Source organism: Rousettus aegyptiacus, unplaced genomic scaffold (genome assembly GCF_014176215.1).
Source record: "Rousettus aegyptiacus isolate mRouAeg1 unplaced genomic scaffold, mRouAeg1.p scaffold_m13_p_2, whole genome shotgun sequence".
In the NCBI taxonomy this organism is placed as follows: domain Eukaryota; kingdom Metazoa; phylum Chordata; class Mammalia; order Chiroptera; family Pteropodidae; genus Rousettus; species Rousettus aegyptiacus.
In genome coordinates, this window is record NW_023416295.1 from 117319568 (window position 1) to 117343154 (window position 23587).

At 37.2% G+C, this 23587-nt stretch overlaps 1 protein-coding gene across 2 annotated transcripts in view; it reads left to right on the top strand.

Moving 5' to 3' along the window:
* Positions 1-22531, top strand: part of CPM (carboxypeptidase M) — a 65282-nt gene extending 42751 nt beyond the window's left edge. For both annotated transcript variants that reach the window (XM_016148464.2, XM_036237981.1), the window contains exons 4-9: positions 2249-2421; positions 3851-4035; positions 4745-4912; positions 7660-7812; positions 16381-16529; positions 18499-22531. In XM_016148464.2, the coding sequence (XP_016003950.2) occupies positions 2249-2421; positions 3851-4035; positions 4745-4912; positions 7660-7812; positions 16381-16529; positions 18499-18741 (1071 nt within the window). In that variant the 3' untranslated portion in view covers positions 18742-22531. The remainder of the gene's footprint in view (positions 1-2248; positions 2422-3850; positions 4036-4744; positions 4913-7659; positions 7813-16380; positions 16530-18498) is intronic.
* The last annotated feature ends 1056 nt before the right edge of the window (positions 22532-23587 follow it).

The window sequence follows — 23587 nt, forward strand, 5'->3', positions numbered from 1 at the left end:
TAGGCTGATACCTCAAGAAGGAGGATTGAGCTAGTCAGTCAGACTAGTGAATTACATCTGTAACACACCATTGTGGAGCCCCCAGAACTGACAGGCTTATTTCCCCCCCCCCCCCCAGAAGCTACATTACAGTGTAGCATTTCAAAAACAGATTCCATCATTAGGATTGCTAAAGTTTTGTGCTACCTGCCTCTCTCTATACAACACATTATGTTGTGGATTGTTTCTTCAAAAAATTTTTTACATTGTTTATAAACATTCTTTGAAGAGCTTGAACAATTTTATCGATCTAGCAAATTTCAGTTTGACTGAACTGAACTAAAAGTGATAGAGAATTGTTTTCTGTTTTCTGGGTTATTGCCATTTTAAATGCCGGATGAATTATGAGTGAAAGGTTCTAGAAGCTGATGTGTTCATCCAGCTTTTCAGTTTCTTAATTAGTGATTCTCTCAATAAGTCTACACTCTCACAAGACAGACGTGAGCATGCTAAATGAAAGGCTAGTCAAGCTACTGGAGATTGTTTTGACCACATACTATCTTAAAATTTGGACTGTCCAAGGTTTCATAGTCAAAGACTTAATTTTAAATGTAGGGAAGTTTATACATAAAACATGAATGAGTATTTGAGACATTTATATTAAAGTTGGAAAGAATTAATTTGAATTATTTGGCATAAATCTGCTGTTAAAGAAGCAGCAAAATATGGCCCAACACAAAAAGAGGACTTTGTCTAATTCCCTGTGAAATTTCATTTGTTCGCTTCAGCATTTTTTCAATTATCTGGCTCTTAGTTGGTTCTTTAATGTATTTCCAAGATTTTTATTTACTCTCTGCAGTTAAGAACTTGTGATTTGTTTTGGCAGATGGAGACATACAGAAAATACCTTGGTTACGCATTTGTTTTCTTGAAAAAAAATCATGATTTTATTATTTTTCTTAGTCCCAGTTTCAATTATTTTGTGTTCACTAGGATAACAAATTCATAAAATGTGGACTCTTTGCTCGCTTGCCAGTGGGGGGCATAAAGAATGGAACTGCTCATCCTTTGTCACAGCAATGAATTCCTGCAGTGGAGCTGTAATCGAAAATTCTTTCCCTGCCCACTGCCAACATTAATGCTTCTGAGCGCTGTCCTTGTTTAATCGCCTGCTGCCCCATTTTCCCATTTGCTAACCCTCAACAGCATCTGACCTTCTGTAAGAGGACAACACCCCTTACTCAGAAAGAGATTTCTTGAACCCAGGATCACAGAGAGAAGTCAATACAGCCTAATCTTTCTATAATAAGACTGAAATGTGAATTCCTTTTTAAAATTTTTTTAAATACGAAATATAGTAAATCTTTCTCTTGGGAATCGTAAAGCAAGATCTCTCACAGGCCTTCAGCTTCCTAATTTTTGGTACATAAGATACTTTTAGGTGGATGTGACCAGTTTCTTTTCATAGTCATGCTTTTATTTTAATGTACATTAGAAACACATCTAGCAAAATGATGACAAAGTTTTTTATTTTTATTTAATGTAAGTACAATGTGAGCCAATTTAAAGAAAATATAAACAACAGCATATAAAATATGCAGGTATGGCAAAAAAAAACTGTGAGAATGATGTGCAAATGACTAAAGTTAACGAGAATGTGGAAATCAGAAATTACGGTGAAAAGTTGCACGAATGTGCACCAGGGGAATTTGGAAACAAGAGAACTTGGATATAGATGAATATGGAAACAGAAACCTGTTTAAATGATGCTTATTACAAACTTGGACTTTTCCTCGATTAAAAATCTTCATGTCCAACGGATGTAGCTCCTCATCCGTCCCCCACTGAGACATCTCTGATGGCCCTCGTGGGCACCATGTGTTTTCGTGGAGACGCACAGCTCCCGTGCCAACCCTACCTCTTTCTCTGCTACTCCAGAAAGTATTTTTCAAAGAAAGCGAGTTGGAAATAGCATAATAAGAATAACTTTTACTCCACTCTAACTCATTTTTTAAAAGTAAAGTATCTATAGATGAGTTTTTTAAATTAACTTAAAACAAACAAACAACCTACTAACAAATAATTTTCAGCACACTCGCGATTGATTCCCACTTGCCGGAGTATCAGTGTGCTTAAGAAACTGGCCTCGCCACTGGTTTTGGTCTCAGATACCACGTGGTGTAGAGACCCTTGTTGGGGAATCTGTGCTTTGGAGCCTGTTTTCCTTGTTCTCTTCTGACCTAATGATTTCCCTTTTTCTCACATATAGACCGTAGGGCGGGAACTCTTGCTCCATTTAATTGACTATCTCGTAACCAGCGATGGAAAAGACCTTGAAATCACAAATTTAATCAATAACACCCGGATACACATCATGCCTTCAATGAACCCAGATGGATTTGAAAATGTCAAAAAGCCCGACTGTTTTTACAGTAACGGAAGGTAATAATGGACTAGTCAATCTTTATTTAAAACATAACAAAATAACGAACAGGCTCCCGTCAGCATACCCCTTGGCCCTGTCCCAAGGAGTTAGTGAACCACCTCATAGCCTATGTCCTGTCATTGCTGTGCTGAAATGTCTTCAGGGTTGCTTGCCCCTTGCTTTTAGGATGAAAAACAAAATCTTGAATAAGGCTGCTTTACTCCTGTGCCCACCTTACGGCTTCATTTGCCACTCCCCCTTCCCATCTCTCCCCTCCCTTGCTTCAGCCTCTCTGGCCCTCATCTCCTAGAACTACAGGTTCTTTCTCACCTCAGGCCTTTTGCACATCCAATTTCCCAGTTCTCTCCCCTCTCGCTGCTCAGCCTTTCCCCAAAGACTCCTTCCCTAATCTGTCATATATTAGGTCCCCTATTGTACTCTCATCACCTAGCACTTCACCTTCATAGCACAATGTTTAATGTCTGATTTCATGTTTAATGTCTTAACTATAAGCTACCAGAGGGCAGGAGCCTTGTCATTTTGTTCGTCATTTTTAAATCCCCAGGGCCTAGCATCGTACCTAGGCTCAATAGTTACCACTTCGTTTATTAAGCCAGTACAAGAACTAACCCAAAAGAAGAGTGAGTCTCATAGTATTTCTGATTTTTAAACAGTTATTTTGTTTCAAGCTGCCTCAGGAAGTTTGGCATTTCTCAGATGTCTAATACACATTTATATTTGTGCGACTAAAAATTTGTTTGCTTTTACCAAAAATAAAATCGTTCCACTTGATTCCCTTCAAGTGTTTCTAGCATATTTAAACATGGTCGGTCCACTTTTCAGAAGTACATTTGTATAAAATAGCATGCTCCTGTTGTTTCTGTTATCAAATGCTATGTAAAAAGCCACCCCAAAAGTTAGGGACTTAAAACGACCACCTCTGTGTTTACCCTCAATTCTGTAAGTTGGGAACTTGGGCCGGGCGGGGCAGGGATGGCTCATCTCTGTGCTGTACCTGGGGCCTCAGCCGGGGTCTGGCTGAGACAAATAGCGTGGAACCATATGTCTGGAGTTTCAGTCTGGCTGTCACCTGGGTTCCTCATTTCTCCATGTGGACTCTCCACATGGCTAGCACTGGGATCTTGGGGTTCCATAAGGGACTGTTCCAAAAGCAAAAGCCCCCAAATGCAAAACACTTATCAAACCTCTGTTCACATCACAACAGCCACTGTCCCATTGGCGAGAGCAAGTCACACAGGTGGGGGACTACACGCTGGGTGAATGCCAAGTGTGGTTCAGTGGCAGCTGCCAAGGCAAACGTCCACTACCCCTGTATTCATATTTGGAAAAATACCTGGAGCCCAAACCAAAGGTCCTCACACTGCATGAATCCACATCCTTGCACACCCTTAGTGAACCCTAAAATCTTCTTTCTTTCTTTTGAAGGGAAAATGATAACTTCTATGATCTGAACAGAAATTTTCCCGATGCTTTTGAATTTAATAATGAAACAAGGCAGCCTGAAACTGTGGCAGTCATGGAGTGGCTGAAAACGGAGACGTTTGTCCTCTCTGCAAACCTCCACGGTGGCGCCCTGGTGGCCAGTTACCCATTCGATAACGGCGTTCCAGGTAAGCAAACACAGCCCCCGCTCTGGCTTCTAAGTCGAGTGCAACTGCAAACTCTGCCTCTGAATGGGGATAAATTCTTCTTCTCCCTACTCAACTTATCCGAAAGGGCTTCATTTTCTCAACCCTGAACCATCCTTCCTACTATTCACAAATAGTAGATGGGCAATATGACCGAGCTGACAAGCAACAACAGGATTACTTGACATTCATCAGTGAAATAGTAAAACTGGGATTTAGATTATCTCACAAGAGGCAACGTGGCTAAAAGAAAATAAAACTAGAACACCTTACTTTTCTTTGCTAATCACATGAGTAATAAATACCAGCTGATTCCTCTTAAAACTGTGAGACGAGGTATGTACAAGGACTTAAAATATTACAGTAGCTTCATTTAACCCCTGTGGTACCTAAGGAAAGTTTACCAACCTCCAGAAATTAGCAAGAGTGACCAAGAGGATATTGAACTGTTAAGCTGATTTAGGAGGAGCCTGGATATGTATATGGCCTGTTTCATGTGATGTCACCTTGTGTATGTTCATTAAAAACCAGGAAGAGTAGAGGGAGCATTCGTGGAAGTGGGTAGAGGATTCCTGTCTAGGAAATTAAAAACTTTGTGCGTGAGGTGATGACGTATTTACTAATATGGTGTCGTGTGCTTCCTCTTACTCTAACACCAACTGAAAGGTCTTGGTTTGTCTTTCACATACAGCAACTGGGACATTACACTCCCGGAGCTTAACCCCCGATGATGATGTTTTTCAATATCTTGCAAATACCTACGCTTCGAGAAATCCCAACATGAAAGGAGATCAGTGTAAAAGTAAAATGAACTTTCCTAATGGAGTTACAAATGGATACTCTTGGTATCCGCTCAAAGGTGAGTTGCTCTTCATTTCTATTATTCCTCTTATTGCCTGCACCCAGAGGTGACAGCTGGTTTTTGTTGACCCTGGCAGCTGTCAAAAATGTATTGGGCACTGTGCAGTCCCTTCCATCGTGTCTCTGTCAGCTAATATCACAAGAACAGCGGGGGCGGCTGATCGTTTGAGAGAAGCTCAGACGTGTGCCTCACAGCCAAGGCTGCCTTCATTCACTCAGATGCTTGTTCAGCATTTTCCTACTACGAGTCAGGACTGTGCCAAGAACAATGAACAGGACACAGATCTTAACCCCAAGTTTAATAGGGAAGAGCGATGTGCAAATAAATCATTTTGATGGCAGTATAATTAGAATAAAAATAGAAATTCAGAAAAGGTACAGTGTACCAGAGGTATAAAGCCTAAATACAATGGTGAGTGGCGAAGACTGGGGAAAAATTTAATGCTTATGTCTCATCTAATGGGGACAGCTGCTCCTTCGATCTGGTTCATTATTGCCACGCGGCAGTGAGCAGGTCACGATACTGGTGCATCTTCCAGTTTGTAAGACAAGCTGGATTTATCTAGTGAAGTCTTATGACTTTAAAGCCACATTGCTGGCTAAACAAAAGAGCTCTTTGGGCTGGATATAGTGTGAGGGGGCCTCCATGTTCTTATCAGAAGGAATGATATAAGCAGAAGCCCAAAGGTGTCAGAGAACTCATCCTAGAATGGGAACTGAGAGGTAACAGGAGGGACCTAGGATGGAAAGGTGAGGAAAGACAGTGGGCTGGAACCAGGAATGGTCCCCTTTGAGACTGTTTAGCCTGATCCTAACGACAGCAAGCTGCAGGCTGCATTTCTGCATACAAGCCGCTTCTCCAGTTGTCACGTTGGATGCATAGGCTACCAAGTAGTCTTGTGCAAGCTGTTACTTTTGTATCTGGGCGGCTTTCTGCCAGCTTTCCAGGTAATATAAATAAGCACAGACTGCAATTGATAGGCAGCAGGGCCAGCTAGGTACCACAATATTCCAAACTTCTCTCTGCTATCCTAGATCCAGCCTCCCCACATCCGCCTCAAGGCTCCAGTCTAGTCTCTGCTCATCATTCTTCATCAGGAGGAAAAGGTCCCCTCTGCCCAGTGGCAGAGCGAGTTATCCTTCATGTGCACTGTGTGTACCTTTCAAGACAGATCCAGATGTGTAGGTAATTAGCTAGGAATCCAGTCTTGCTGTCAGGAATCGTTTCCAAGTGTGCCTGCTTGTAAGCTGTGTATCCTTCTGAGGCGGGGGGCGGGGAGCAGAGACAGCTACTTTGAGGAGCTTAAAACAAGGCATTCTGGCTCATCCTGGAGGGTTAGTAAGCTGGGATAGACTGGCCTTATACAGAGTTGCATACTTGGTATTCTCCATCCTGCATGCTTTGCACACCTGCTTTGCCATTTAAATTCCTTCTACCTAAGATAGTCATCCCGCCAAGGGCTTTTGTTTTGTTTCTCTTACCACTCTTTCCCCCTTCTATTTCATGGTGAAAATGAGGTCAGAGAGAAAAACAAAACTCTTACAAGTGAAAGAAAGGCCAGAAAGTCTTCCTGGATGGCATCTGGACCTACATAGATACTATTTACTATTTTGATATAATATTTTAACTATTTTCTTAACATAAAATTTTTTCTACTTCAGTACTTCCCAGATACCCTAATGGAGTTGAGAATACTTTATTGGGAAGATATCAAATATAACAAATTAAAACCTGGCAGAAACTACTACCTTCAAAGTTACTAAATTTCATCAAACTCAAGATGGCATTGATTATAAAATACAATGAAACAAAATACCAAGAAACAAAAAAGGTTTCCAGCCAAACTAATGACATGACATTTTTCAGCTGTCAAATTTAAGATACATCCCAATTCAGAGATTTTAAAATGTGAAAAGTTTTGCATTTTATAAAATATGAAATATGATTATAAGCCTTTGAAAACAGGGTCACTGGAGGTAAGAACTGGAGAGTAAGCTTGGGCAGTGGCAACCCCAGAAGCAGCCGGAGTGGGGCCTTTTACCCTCCGAGAGGCAGCACGGCAGCCTTTTCTTCCTCCCCAGAAGCAGTTTGGTGCCACAGGTAGGAGCACAGTGGCTGGGGCAGGAGCCCATGCTTTAGTCTGTCATCTGCTGCCTAGAATCCCTGGGCATGTTACTTACCATGCGACTAGGTTTCCTCAACTATAAAATACAGATAATAATTGCTATGTGGGTTTAATTAGTTGATACAAAGTTCTTCAAACAGTACCTAGCAATAGCGAACACTCAGTTAATGTTGGCCAATATTATTCTTCCAAAGTAATATATTAGCTTTACATAGTAAATGTATTTATAAATGATTTATAGGAATATTTTTAAAGAAATCTCACTGTAGTTTACATCAGTTTAAAAAGTAATTTAGGGAAGAAATATAGTTGAAGAATTCTTTTTGTAATATATGATTACAAAATAAGACCCTTCCCCTACCCCTCACTTAATTCTAAGGCACAACTGAACTTCAATCAGCCATGATCCAGTTACCCATATGGGAATGTTTAGGATTGCCTGGTCATGCCTGGGTAATAAAATGTCAAGCCCTGATTTCATATGTTAATATGTCAAATTCATCTTTTCCTGTTTACATATATTTTCCTTGCAACTGTCTTCATTTGTCTTTAAGGTCCATGACACTTGGCTCGACTCCAGTTTTAGACCCTAAAAAACGTTAAATATGCTTGTATTTAGGTGGGATGCAAGATTACAACTACGTCTGGGCCCAGTGTTTTGAAATCACATTGGAGCTGTCGTGCTGTAAATATCCCCGCGAGGAGAAGCTTCCATCCTTCTGGAATCATAACAAAGCCTCGTTGATTGAATATATGAAACAGGTGCACCTAGGTTTGTAAAGGTTTCTTATTAATTTGTTAATACAAAATATAGCATCTGGCGGAACCTTTGGGTCAAGAAAACGCAAGCCCCTATTTGTGTCTTCTAGGTATGGCCTCACAGAGATATTCATTCTCTGTGAATGAATATCTGCAGCATGTGATATTCATTGCCCATCAGTTCACATAAGGGAAAGTATGATGGGTGTTACTTTAACTTGGTCGTGTAAAATCCAGAGGACTTCTAATTTTACATGTTGCATGACCTAGAAATCTGGCAAAAGACCAGGAAAACAGGTTGTTACTATTACTTCATTACCCATCACCCAGCTAGAAAAAGAGCCAAGTTTGCTTGTCATTTGCCACAAAATATCAAAAACTCAGAGAATATTGGACATGCCATTTTGCATTTTTTCTAGAACTAGGGTAGTGACCTAGCACCATTAGCTTTAACCAATCCCATCCTTCGACCCTGCCAAACGACCTGGCACTGGGAAGCTTCCCAACCTGTTTTTTGATGGTTGGTTGGCTTTCATCACAGATGAACAGGCTAAATGTGGCAAGAGCGGCAGTTCTCCAACATGTGCAGTGGACTCACTGGGAGGGTTTGTTAAAACAGATTGCCAAGTCCCACCCCAGAGTTTGATTTAGTGGGTCCTCGTGGTTAACATCTTTCCAGATGATGCTGATGCTGCTGTTCCAGGGACCTGTTTCAGGGCTCTGAAAACCACTGCACTAGAAGAACACCCTGCTGATAATGATGGTGGAATCATACACACAGTTCAAGTTTATTTAATCAGTCTGTGTCTCTTTGGGCAGGCTCTTCTACATTGTCAGATTTTTATCCATTCAGAATGGCTTGGGGGAAGAAACACATTAGGGATTGGCATAATAGTTATGGTACTACATCAAACCAAAGTGGAGGGTCGTGTTTAAGAGGTTTGCACCACAGGCCTGATGCATAATTGCAATTTTCTGTATGCTTCACACCAACACTTTCTACCTGCTAAAAAGAGATGGAGATGGCCGAAGGAGGGAAAAGTCAGAAGCACAGGGGTACAGGGCTCAGTACAAGGACAATTAAGAGCTTCCCTTGGCCACACTTCCCCCAAATGGATGCCCCTCCCACTTTCATACCTATATTCTCGGCCCCATGCTCCTACCCCAGCATAAGCATGCACAGATTATTAGTGAATTCACAGGACTAAGGTTGATTCCCTGTGATGGCAGATGTTATAAAATGCCATCTTTTTCACCAACATCTTAACAACATTTATTAAGCTTATTATTGGGTCATTCTCCTTTCTAATTATGTCATCAAACTTTGTTCTCAGTCCTCTGGTTTAGTATTCTGGTATTGGTCCATGAGATTTTCCTCATGAGGCACACAGTAATTTAGCCTCCCTATTGTATTTCTACCTACGTTGATCTTTTAGCATGTTACTTTATTTTCTAAAATTCCTATTCCATCAGCATCAACATGGGAGGGCAACTGAACATGAAATATGCTCCAAGTAACTGCACTACTATTTTCAGAATTTCGGTCTACCTCTAAAGGTTTTCTGCCAAGCACTGAAGTGCCATGCTGATATAATATTGACAGTGAAGGAGCTTTGTAAACTGTTAAATAGCATACTAATTACAGCATAACTCTTGTTATTATCAATTTGAAAGGCTTACAAGTCTATTTACACTAGATTTTACAAAGAATATCTATCTGCCTGTCTCTATAATCAGATGTGCACGTCACTCAAAAATGTATACATTAGCACATCAACCCTGCCCCCTTGTGGTTTAAGACAGGCATTTGTTTTTCTAGTTTTATCATGAAACCTTATTTCCAAATGCTAATAGAGTGTGGCTATTGTTACTTGACAGAAAGGTTCTCTTTATATTAGTGCCCAGTAAGAAGCCAAAGAATAGCTAGCTGCGTTTGTGGGTAATGTGGGCAAATACTGATATCATTCTGGTTTAAGGAAATTATTGCTATTCGTCAAGCTGCATCACATTATCTGGTCCAGTTTTACCACTTGCTAAAGATGCCGCCTCTGAGTCTCTGAAATTTTGACCCATCTGCAAGTCTCTGGTCTATCTTGTCTGGGAAAAAAAAGCCTCCTGCTCTAATCCATCACCTCAAGGCTCAGTGCAGTGGGAACATAGAAATGCCCACCTGTAGGTGTTCTCCTGAAAGAGGTATTCGCATATTTTAAAAGCTGCTGCTTGGAGGTCTGGCTTCTCATCAGCCTGAATCTAGGTACTGACTGAGATCCTCCCCTTTGGGACACCGACAGATCTTGGCACACCCTTGACTACTGGGAGCCACTAAGAATAAAGTAGACTGCTTGGACAATCAATCACAAAGATTTGAGAGGCAACCAAGAGCTAGGGCAGGGTTGGACTATAAGATTCATCTCCTACACAAGGCCACTCCTCAAGACTGGGAGAGGTGATTGTTTAATGCATAGAAACCAACACTGAGTAAAATAAAATGAAGAAACAAAGGAATATATTCCAAACAAACAAACAAAAAAAGATAAAACCTCAGAAAAAATAACTTAATGAAATGGAGGTAAGTGATTTACTTGATAGAGTTCAAAACAATGACCAATACATGAACAAAGTGAGAATTTCAACAGAGAGAAAGAAAATATTAGCATCAAATAGAAGTCATGGAGCTGAAGAATACAACAGAACTAAAAACTACAATAGAGGGACTCAATAACAGACGAGATGAAGTAGAAGAAAAGATGCATGAACTCAAAGATAGGACTATGGAACTCACCCAAGCAGAGCAGCAAAAAGGAAAAAGAATGAAAAAGAGTGAAGACAGCTGAAGGGACTTACAGAACAACATCAAGCAGACCAATATTTAGGGGTCTCAGAAAGAGAAGAGAGAGAGAAAGGGCAGAAAACTTATTTCCAGAAATGGCTAAAAGTTCCAAAAGCTGGGGAAAGATACAGATATCCAGATCCAGAAAGCCCAGAGAGTTCCAATCAAGACGAACCCAAAGAGGCCCACATCAAGACACATTACAATTAAAGTGTTAGAAGTTAAAGGAGAAAAATCTTAAAAACAGCAAGAGAAAAACAACTTGTTACCTACCTACAAGAGAACCCCCATAAAATTATTAGCATACTTTTTAACAGAAACTTTGCAAGCCAGAAGGGAGTTACGTGCTATATTCAGAGTGCTGAAAGAAAAGAAATGCCAACCAAGAATATTCTACCTGGTAAACTTGTCCTTCAGAATTGAAGGAGAGAAAGAGTTTTAAAGATAAGCAAAAGCTAAAGGGGTTCATCACTACTAGACTGGCCTTACAAGAAATGTTAAGGGAACTTAAAGCTGAAACAAAAATGGCACTAATTAGTAACAGGAAAACATATGAAAGTATAAACCTACCTGGTAAAGGTAAATATTTAGTAAAATTCACAATAAACTAGTATTGTAACAGTAGTGGGCCAATCACTTATAAACCTAGTATGAAGGTTAAAAGGCAAACAGAGTAAAAATATAACTTACAGTGATTTATTAATGGATACACAAAGTAAAAAAATGTAATTTGCGACATCAAAAATATAAAATGTGAGTAGGGGAGTAAAAATGTTGAGCTTTACAATGTGTTCAAACTTATTATCCACTTAAAATAGACTGTTGTAAATATAAGTAGTTTTATGTTAAGTTTCCTGGTAACTAGAAAGCAAAAACTTACACTAGATACACAAAAGATAAAGGAATCTAAGCAAACCATTACAGAGAACCATCAGTTCACAAAGGAAGGGAGCAAGAGAAGAAAGAAACAAAGGAATTACAAAACATCCAGAAGAAATTATCAAAATGACAACAATTTATTTATCTATCAATAATTACTTTAAATGTAAATGGACTAAATTCTCCAAAAGACATTGAGTGGATAAATGGATTAAAAAGTAAGATCTACCTTTATGCTACCTACAAGAGACTCCCTTCAGATATAAAAACACAGACACTGAAAGTAAGGGGGTGAAAATGATATTCCATGCAAACTGAAACCAAAAGAAAGCTGAGGTAGCTACATTTATATTGGAAAAAAATAGACTTTAGGACAAACCGTAATAAGAGACGTCATTATATGATGATAAGGGGGTTGATCCAACAAGATATAAATTTGTAAATAGGTACCCAACATGGGAGCACCTAAATACATAAGGCAAATATAACAGACCTAAAAGGAGAAATAAACAGCAGTATAATAATAGTAAGGGACTTTAATACCCCACTTTCATCAATGGTTAGATCACGCAGGCCAAAATTCGATATGGAAACACTGGCTTTAAATGTCATGCTTGACCAGATAGGCTTAACAGACATATAGAGAACATTTTATCCAAAAGAACAAAACACACAAACTTCTAAAGTGCACATTGAACACTCCTTTCCTCAAAACCATATGTTAGGCTGCAAAACAAGTCTTAAGAAATTGCAAAAGAATGAAATCATATCAAGCATCTTTTCTAACCACAGTGGTATAAATCTAGAAATCAATTACGTGAAAAAAATTGGAAAATACACAAATGGATAGAGATGAAACCATGTTCTACTGACCAACCAATGGGTCAAAGAAGAAATCAAAAGAGAAATAAAAAATAAAACAAATGAAAATGGATATATATAAATGATACCAAAACTTATGGGATGCAACAAAAGCAGTTCTAAGAGGAAGTTCATATCAATAAATGCCTACATTAAGAAACAAGATCTAAAATAAACAACCTAACATTGCGCCTCAAGAAGTAGAAAAAGAAAAAGAAACTAAGCCCAAAGTTAGTAGAAAGAAGAAAATAACAAAGATCAAAGCAGAAATAAATGAAATAGACTAAAAAGATAATAGAAAAGACCAATGGAACTAAGAGCTATTTGTTTGAAAAGATAAACAAAATCTTTAGCAAGACTCACTAAGAAAAAGAGAGAGGACTCAAATAAAATCTAAAATATAAGAGGAAACATTATAACTGATACCATAGAAATACAAAGGATCATAAGAGACTACTATTAACAATCAAACACCAAAAAATTGGACACCTAGAAGAAATGGTTAAATTCCTAGAAACATATACCTACCAAGACTGAATCATGAAGAAACAGTAAATCTGAACAGAACTTTTACTAATAAAGAGATTAAATTAGTAATAAAACAAACAAATGAACAAACAAAAAACACCCAACAAGCAAAAACCCAAGATCAGACAACTCTTCCAAAAATTAGAAGAGGAGGGAAGTCTCTCTAAATTTACAAGGCCAGCATTACCCTGATGCCCAAACCAGACAAGGACACTACAAGAAAATTATAAGTCAATATCTCTGATAAACAGGAATGCAAGAATCCTCAACAAAATATTAGAAGCTGATTCCAACAATACAATTAAAAGGATTATACACCACAATCAAGTAGAATTTATTCCAGAGATGCAAGGATGGTTCGACATCCATAAATCAATTAATGTAATACATCACATTAACAGAATGTGATCATCCCAATAGGGGCAGCAAAAGCATCTGACAAAATTCAACTTCTATTTACAATAAAAACTCTCAACAAAGGAGTATAAAGGAAACATACAAAATAATGAAGCCATATTTGACATATAATATGAGGCCATATATGACAAGCCCACAGCTAACATCATATTCAATGATGAAAAGATGAAAGTTTTTCCTCTAAGATCAGGAACAACACAAGAATGCCCACTTTAGCTTTTAATCAATATAGTACTGGAAGTCCTAACCAGACCAATTAGGCAAGAAAAATAAAAGGCATTCAAATCAGAAAAGAAGAAGTAAACTGTCACTACTTGCAGACGACATATTATATATAGAAAACTCTGAAGACTCCACCAAAAAACTGTTAGAATAAATAAATTCATTAAAGTTTTAGGATACAAAGTCAACATTCAAAAATCTGTTGCATGCTTATACACTAATAATAAGCTATCAGAAAAAGAAATTAAGGAAACTATCCCATTTACAACTACATTCAGATGAATAAAACACCTAGGAATAAATTTAACAAAGTAAGTGAAGAACTAAACTCTAAAAATAAGACACTGAAGAAAGAAATTGAAGATTACACAAATAAATGGAAAGATAGTCTGTGCTTATGGATTCAAAGGATTTTGTTAAAATGTCCATACTACACAAAGCAATCTACAGATTCATGCAATCCCTATCAAAATTCCAATGGCATTTTTTTGCAGAAATAGAACAATCCTAAAACTTGTATGGAACCACAAAAGACCTCGAATAGCCAAGGTAATCTGAGAAAGAACAATACTGGAGGAATCATGTTTCCTGATTTCAAACCATCCTACAAAGCTGTAGTAATCAAAACAGTATGATGTTAGCATCAAAACAGACACATAGATCAATGGAACAGAATATAGAGAAACCAAGCTTAGTCATATATGACCATTTATGTAGGACAAGCAGCCAAGAATATACAACGGGAAAGGACAGACTCTTCAATAAATTGTGCTGGGAAAGCTAGACAGCCACATTTAAAAGAATGAAACTGGACCACTGTCTTACACCGTACACAGAAATTAACTCAAAATGAATTAAAGACTTGAATGTAAGACCTTAAACCATAAAACTCCTGGAAGAAAACATAGATGGTAGCAACTTGACATTACTCTTAGTGATATTTTTTTGGACCTGACACTGACAAAATTAAACAAGTGTGACTATATCAAACTAAAAAGCATCTGCATAGCAAAGGAAACCATGAACAAAATGAAAAGGCAACCTACTGAATGGAGAAAAATATTCGCAAATCATATATCTAATAAGGAGTTAATATTCAAAATACATAAAGAAGCCATACAACTCAATAGCAAAAAAAAAAAAAAAAAAAAAATTCTATCAACAGGCAGTGGATCTGAATAGGCATTTTTCCAAAGACCACATACAGTTGGCCAACAGGTACATGAAAAGATGCTCAACATGACTAACTGCCAGGGAAATGCAAATCAAAACCACCATGAGATATCACCTCACATCTGTTGGAATGGCTATTTTCAAAAAAAAACAAAAACAAAAAATAACAAGTGTTGTTGAGGATATGAAGAGGGGAACCCTTGTGCATTGTTGGTGGAAATGTAAATTGGTGCAACCACTATAGGAAACAGTATGGAGGTTTCTCAAAAAATTAAAAATAGAACTACCACATTATCCAACAATTCCACTTCTGGGTATTTATCTGAATAAAATGAAAACACGAATTTGAACAGATATATGCACCCTCATGTTCACTGAAGCAGTGTTTAGAATAGCCAAGACATGGAAGCAACCTAAGTGTCCATCAATGGATGATTAAAGAAAATGTGGCACAAAGATGGCATGGAAAGCAAAGAAGGAAGTCTGTGCCTCTCCCACAGCTGAAGCCAAAGCTAAAGCTTTGAAGGCAAAGAAAGCAGTGCTGAAAGGTGTCCGCAGCCACAAAAAAAAAAAAAAAAAAGAAGAAGAAGAAGATAAGCACATTAACCCATCTTCCATGGCCTGAGACACTTTGGCTCCTAAGGCAGCCCAAATATCCTTGGAAGAGCACCTCCAGGAGAAACAAGCTTGACCACTATGCCATCATCAAGTTACCCCTGACTACTGAGTCAGCCATGAAGAAGAGAAGACAAACAGTACACTTGAGTTCATTGTGGATGTCAAGGCCAATAAGCACCAAATCAAACAGGCTGTGAAGAAGCTCTATGACATTGACATGGCCAAGGTCAACACCCTGATCAAGGCTGATGGAGAGAAGAAGACATATGTTCAACTGTCTCCCGACTATGCTGCTTTGGATGTTACCAACAAAATTGGGACCAACTAAACTGAGTCCAGTGAGCTAATTCTAAATATAAAAATAAATATAAAAAATTTTTACTGTAAAATAAAATGCATATATTTATAATGGAATATTAATTCAGCCATAAAAAAGAATGAGAAATCTTGCCATTTGCTACAACATGGACGGACCTTGAGGGCATTATGCTAAGTGATAAGTAAGAGAAAGACAAATACCACAGGATCTCACTTATACATGTAATCTAAAAAACAAAACAAAATTGAACTCAGAGATTCAGAAAACAGACTGGGAGCTGCCAGATGCAGGGGATGGGCGAGATGGGTAAAGGTGGTCAAAAGGTACAAAATTCCAGTTATAAAATATGTAAGTCCTGGGGATGTAATGTACAGCATGGTGAATATAGTTAATAATACTGTATTGTATATTTGAAATTTGCTAAGAGTAAATTTTAAAAATTTGCATAAAAAAAAACTTAACTGCAAAATTTTAATTATCAGAAAAAAATTTAACTATGTTAACTACATTGTGATCATTTTGTAATAATGTACATGTAAATCATGTTGTACACCTGAACCTAATATGATGTTATATGTCAATTATATCTCAATTTTTTAAAAATGTTTACTTTCCATTATCAAACATTTTATTAACACAAAAGAGCTAATATTTTTTCTTAAATAATTACAAGAATTTTTTTTCCTATGCCATAAAATGTAGTATTAACATTTAATTCTCTTTTTATCTTGCAGGTGTAAAGGGTCAAGTGTTTGATCAGAATGGAAATCCATTACCCAATGTAATTGTTGAAGTGCAAGATAGAAAACATATCTGCCCCTATAAAACCAACAAATTTGGAGAGTATTATCTCCTGCTCTTACCTGGGTCCTATACATTAAATGTATGTATACAGTTCTAGTTATTGTTATTAAAATAGAATTATAAAACTCACAATACTTACCCAGAAGGTATCTAAAATAAGTCTGGAAAGTCCAAAAGTAGTACATCAGGACAGAAGGAAAGGACAGCATCAGACTAGCTTTTGGCAGGAGTGAGAGAGGTGAGCATGATGGGCACAAACCAGAAAAATCACGTTTTTTCTCAGCTGGCAATTTTTTTAATGGAAGTCAAATCCTATTTCTTGTGATACCTTTTATAATAATAAAAAAAACAAACAAAGAAAAAACAAACCTTAATAATAAGAAGAATTAGACAATATAGCCAAAGTACTTCCAAGCTTCATGAAATACCATTTTAACACCCATACCATGAAACATAAGTTCTGCTATTAAAAAACAGATTGGGATACAAGTTCTTTATAATTCATTGTTATTAAAATTTGATCCACAAATTTTACTACTATATTTAGCAAGTGAATGACATATTTTGCATCACTTTCATAAAAATGATGGTGAGTTTCCCAATCAATACAAGTAAAATTCCAGGTTTTAATTCCAATTTAAGATGCATGTTTCTCAATCATTTCTTCCTCATAGGAAGCGTGGACTGGTTTGAGCCAGAGTAGGTTTAAATAAATGAACTAAATGAATAAGTACCTGATTTAGTTGGCCAGATGGTGCCTATTCCTCTTTGATAAGACTTTTCTCCAAGAAACTCAGGATTCTCCTACTTTGCTTAGTGCATCTGATGCCAGCCACACCAGTTGTTCTGAGCAGAGGTACTCCTAAGAGAAGGTGGTCATCTATTCTGTAGTAAAAATTGGCTTTATATTTCATTATTTCATCTTTAGGACACAATAAAGGCATGGTTTTCAGTTTTAAAAGTTCTATAGAATTCGGAGCCTCTCTGCTCCATAGGTTATCCCCACAGAGCCTGCCAATGGGGCTCATCAATTGCTAATTCTCTTCTTGAGAATCTCTTCTCCTACTGAGAAGATTGATAGAGTTGGAAACCTTCAACTCACTATACATCTTTGCCTAAAAAAAAAAAAAAAAAAGCCTTTTATTTTCCTATTATTTATTGTAACATCTCCATTCTATGAAAAGGGGGTGGGGTGCAGTTCATTGTAGTGAATCTAAATTTTTTTTATGCAATCCCATAAATAAGCCACACCTTTATAGAATAGTTTTGAACTGTTCATTTCCAATTAGACTAATACAATATATGTTGCCTTTAGCTACTATTTCTAGAAGATTGGGAAGCAAGACTTGGAAGCTGAAATGAATGGTTAAAATACTACCAATTAATGATTATGTAAATGTTATTTCCCATTCTTTTCTCTCTCCACCATATATAATAACAGCTTTTCTCAGCATAGTCTGTAATTAGTTTAGCATTTGTCCTGATTTCCCTGATCATTCCCCCAACAACAACAACAACAACAAAACAAATCTAGCTGAAGAGTCAGACTCATATGAACTAAACCAAGTAAAATCAAAGCTTTATAAGGAAGCAATAAGCTTGTACACTTAGATCAGCCACAAAGAAAAATGGAATAAATTGAGAAAATAATTTCACTTATAAATAATCTTGATACCCAATCAGGATATTAATTACAGGCTTAGGACAAAGGGAAACAGTCAGCTCTTTACCTTTGCTCTCCATGAAAATGATGGGGCAGAATCGGTCTATTGCTTCCTTCTCCTGACTTACATCTTCAGATACGGGGCCTATCTTTATTTCACTTTGTAATTCTTGGCAACAGCATTAACAACTATGGTCCATATCAACAGACATTGAATAACTCTTTCAGTGAGTAGAACTAAAGTGGTTACTAGCCCGGGAGGCCTGGCACATTGCTACATGTGTTTCATAAAGGCTGCATTTTAGCAGTGGGTATCAGTGTTTTCAGTGTTGGCACCATGAAACATCTGAAATCACTCAGATAATTGTTTCTTGTTTCTTCTCAGGTTACAGTTCCTGGACACAATCCATACCTCACAAAGGTGATTATTCCAAAAAAATCCCAGGACTTCAGTGCTCTTAAAAAGGATATTTTAATTCCATTCAGAGGGCAACTGGATTCTATCCCAGTATCAAATCCTCCATGTCCTCTGATTCCTCTATACAGTAATTTGCCAAGCCATTCAGCTGCAACAAAGCCTAGTCTGTTCTTATTTTTAGTGACTCTTTTTCATATATTATTTAAATAAAGCAAAATGTGAAACTCAACTCCCATCACCACCTGGAATCAGGGATTTCTCATGCCAGGTTACTGCAAATCTGACTTCCTCTGCGGGACAACTGGACAGACTCCACTGGTCCTTCTCCAAGAAGATAAGTGGTTGTTTCCAAATCCTGCAACAAGCAATGTGTGGTGATAACGAAAGGAACGATTTAGTCTTGATGACGAACGGAAGACACCTACCTTTCAAGTATTGCCCATTTATAATTTTAAAGTAGTCTTAGAAATTTTTAAGAAGTTAAAACTTGAGAAGCAAAAAAAGAAGTTTCTGCAAGAAAAAAAAGGGAGCTAATTTTGTATACAGAGAGCCAGATGACTATAAGCAATGAAGATGAACATTTATTGATCGCCTGTTAGATACAAGACCTTGCTGTGAGTGCTATATGTGAAGAGATAATGCCATACGTAATTAGTTCTCAGGGCAAGGGAAAATGACAGGACTGGAAATACTTAGTTTTGCAAATATTCTAAGGAAATATGAGAGAAAACAGGAAACCATGCCTCCTGTTTGGGCCTAATAGGATGACAAGGTGGTGCCTGAGTTCCAAAACAGGTCAATTAAGTGTCCCTTCCTTTCTGTACCCAGATGCCACAATTCTCTTATGCTGATAACCCCCAAGTGTGTAATTCTAGCCTCTTGCCTGAGCTTCAGACTACGCCCAACTGCCCACTGGACACATCCACCTGGATGTGACCCACGGGTACCTCAAACTTATGTTGAAAATTGAACATAGTTTTCTCTCCAGAGCTGCTCTATTTTCTGCCTCAATTACTGGTACCACCAAACTAGAAACCTGGGAGTCATCCTGGATACTTCCTCCTCTTTCTTCATCCCATATATTCAGTCACTAAAGACTGAGGGTAATTATAAAAATGTTGGTTGACCCTACCCTCTCCCCGTGCCTACTAACACTGCCACGTTTCGGCCATCATAGTTCACCTGCACCACTGCAACGGCCTCAGTGCGTCTCTTGCTCCCAAGCCTTCTCTCCTCTTCAGATCCATCCTCCACACAGTACTGGGCACAGGAGTCTGTTTAAAACAAAATTCAACAATCAAGTGCTTGTAGTTCCTATACACATCATGTCCTGGTGTGTCCATGTCTGAAATGCCATTCTGATCCACTACATTTTCTTTCCCCCTCCTTTAAAACTCATTCCAGGTATGAACTCTAGGAAGCCTTTGCTGACCATCGACCCATTCCTTTGCATTTCATCCCCTCCCAGTCAATCTGGGGGCTGTTCCTCTTTGTTCCCCCAAACAAGTTGCCTCTATTACTGGTTCTGTAATACTGTGTTATGATTTTCTACTTCCATATATGAATTTTCTCTAGTAGAGTGGGAGCTCTTAGGCCAGGGGCAAATTCGTTTGGAAAATTCATTTTTTTTTTTTTTATCCTCAGAGCCTAGAACATACTAAGAAATGAACAAAGGATTCCAGCAATCTGCTACTCCTAATCTCTCCCAGAAACTGTAGGGCTTTGAGTCATTTTATAAAACTAGGTCCCATGCTTTGACAATTTCTGACTCACTAGTAACACTGACAGAAGAGTGTTTTCATATATGTATCAAGAAATAAATTCAAATAGGGTGCTTTTACTAGACTTTGCATTTATCCTAAGGTTTGTAGTAAAGGTATTATGTTACCTATTAATAACACTATAGCTACTTTTTATCAGAGAACAAATTTACCATCAGTACTTCATATGAAGCAATTGTTCTCCACTATAATGAGCTAACCTAACTTAAAACATTATATGTAAGAGTAGGGGGAGGGAAGTATCAAACAGAAAAAAAGAGCAACCCTGGTAAGCTGATCTAAGTCCTGTGTATTGCTCATGGAAAGTGTGTGTCTCTAGCTGTTTTAAATGGAAAGTTCTGAAGGGTCTGGAAATGAAACGATCCAAATGAATGGGAGATACATGGGCATTTAGGAGCTATTCCTGCGCCAAACTTATTCTACATGCACAAAATCATAAATGTTTAATATGAACAAATGTGTAGTCTTCTTTGAATCAGTTCTTTTAAATCTGGCGATAACCTAAATATCTTGATCATTTTTATTTAAATGAAAGTCATAAGTTATTATATACTTGAAAGTATATATATTGCAGAAAATGGTTTTGGTCTATTACGAATGAAAATATATAAAATTCAGCTTGATTTACCATCAAGCCCTAAACAATTTTCCAATTAGGCATTCTGAGCTCTAATTTTTCCTTTTCTAAGAGTAGTTTTTGAAAGGAAACCAACCAAAATCTGAATTGGTTCAAGAGCCTTAACATAAATTTCTTAAAGATATGTTTTTAAAATCAGGTATTTTATCAGAATCAAACATTATCATTTAGAGACAAGCAAAACAATTACAGTAATCTCCAAACCAAATCTAAACCAAACCTGAATTTAATCTGGGGTACATATATTGCAGCAATAGCTCTGTGCTCAAAAGTAAATTTTGCAGCAAAATTTACTTTAGTATGGTAGTATTTCAACTACACCCTCCACTAATCAAGTGAAGTGTCCCCAAGAGGAACAACTATGACGTTCTGATTATAGTCAGACCAGATTCCCACATCACCCTGCATGACACCTTGCCTACTGTTCCCCACCCTCATAAGCTCCTCAGGTTCCAAGTTCAGGTATAACTCCTTTTATTGAGAAACCAACATGGTAAAGGTTTTCAAAATAGAAGATTGCACATGGGAGTAAAATGACAAAAGACAGGAGCTCTAGTTTCAAACTCACCCCCTGTTCAATTTCCTTACCTGTAAAATGAAGGCCTCTGCTTGACTCAGATTCTCTGTCAGAAACAGTGATGTGTCACACTTTGGTCCCATTTTTTGTGCTTGCTCAGGTCGAGGAAGGATAATTAACACTCAGGTGGTAAATATTTTGAAGGCAATATAACTTATTAGGGACCAAATCTTTTGCCTCAGATACAAACAGAATTGGTCTGAAAACTTAAACATTGCTTAGTTAGAATGATCATTTAATAATATTTAAGGAAACTTTTAGGAAGTAACAGCTTTTCCTGATATACTCAGATTATGAAAAATGTTGAATGAATCTAACTGGTGGGAGTATTTTAGAGAAATGCTAAGTACTTGCAGATGAGTGTCAGTGTTGATTTTGGTGCTTAATTTATCAAAGACTTGAGCTGTTGGATATATCAGAAATGTTAAAATAAAAGCCTCTACTCAACATTTCTGAAAGTCTTAAGAAATCGTTTGGTTCCAGAAGCAAATATGAAATTTATTCTACCTTTAAAAAGCAAAAATATGACACTTGATTGGAAATGTATTTTTCTAGGAAGTCCAGAAAAATGAGCATAGTTTATTTCTCATTGCAACAGGATAAGCTGCTTATTAAGGTTGATTATTGGTGAAAATAAAGTTGATCTCTATTTTATGACACATCCCTTATATCTTCCTCTTGAGTTTATATAGTTAAAGAGAAAAGAGTTAATAACACCAACAGAAGTTTGGAGAACATCTAACTTCGTTATAGACTTCATATCACTAACAAGCAGGTGTTGTACTGCATTGCTTACAAGCTGTTTTATCATACTTTAGCATATAAACTACCCCACAGCCATTTATACATGTTTTACAAATGATTTTACAAGTTTTCTGACTTTATAAGAACTTAAAATGCACGAATTGTCTAAGACTGTAAAGTTTATTGGGTATTGGCCATGACTACCTCTGAATTGAGTAAATCTAGAATGTTTATTCTCAATAAATTAATATTCATGTAAACAACAAATGCAGTTTCTTTTTATTACATTAACTTGAAAACAAGTACTTATGCAAGTGTAACAAAGACCACGTACTAGAGAACTGATTACCACCAAATAAACCCTGGGAAAAATCAAATGACATTTTATGAGGCAGTAATATTGCAACCACCCTTCAAAGCCCTGATAGTCCTCCCAGAACAGTTTATACATGATATACACCCATCCTAATATTATATTCCAAATTAATTTGTACCTTGGGGCAGATAAAAAGTGTGCCTTCTGGTTAAAAAGAAAGAAGAAAAAGAAAATTCACAATGCACATTAAGATAGTAAAGGATCTGAGAAATCATGCAAGAAATGGGATTCCCCCAACATACTTAGCCATGGAAACATTTTCTTAAATAATTTAGCCTAGTACTGTCCCTATGAACTTACTTTCCTAGATTTTCAAACACATTTTGGGAAATGCTGATTTAGGGAGAAGTCTTTTGTCCTAAATAAATAAATTGCTAAATAAATGTCCTAAATAATAAAGTGCTTTTGACACAGAGCATGCATACTTATAAACAAAGAATTTGCCTCCCATAGGAACTGAAAACCTAACAGCCCTGTTTCACTGATGCAACCCCTGATATAGAATTTCTAGTCATAGGACAGAGAGGTTGGGCTTGAATTGGTCTGCCCTCTGAAACACACTAAAAAATTATAATGTAAATGAGACAAGGCTGAATAGGATAGCTAACTTACAGATATCGATTTCCAAAAAGTGATAAATATCTCAATTTAGAAAATAAATTGTAAAGTTTTTCTACTTTCAAAAGGGAATTCATTACATACGAATCCCTTTGCAGAAATTTGCTGGTACATTTTAGCTAGACTTTGATAAACTGGAGCTCCTTAAAGCATCCGTGACTCTCCATTCTTCCCTGCCCCCCATAAAAGCAAGGTACGATTTTTAAATCAACTAAAATTTTAAAATATTAGATATAGCAAGAAAAGTAAAATAAAATATAAACAAGTTATTCTATTTTGAAATTTTTATTTACTAGTTTTATAATGAAAAGCAACTTATTTAA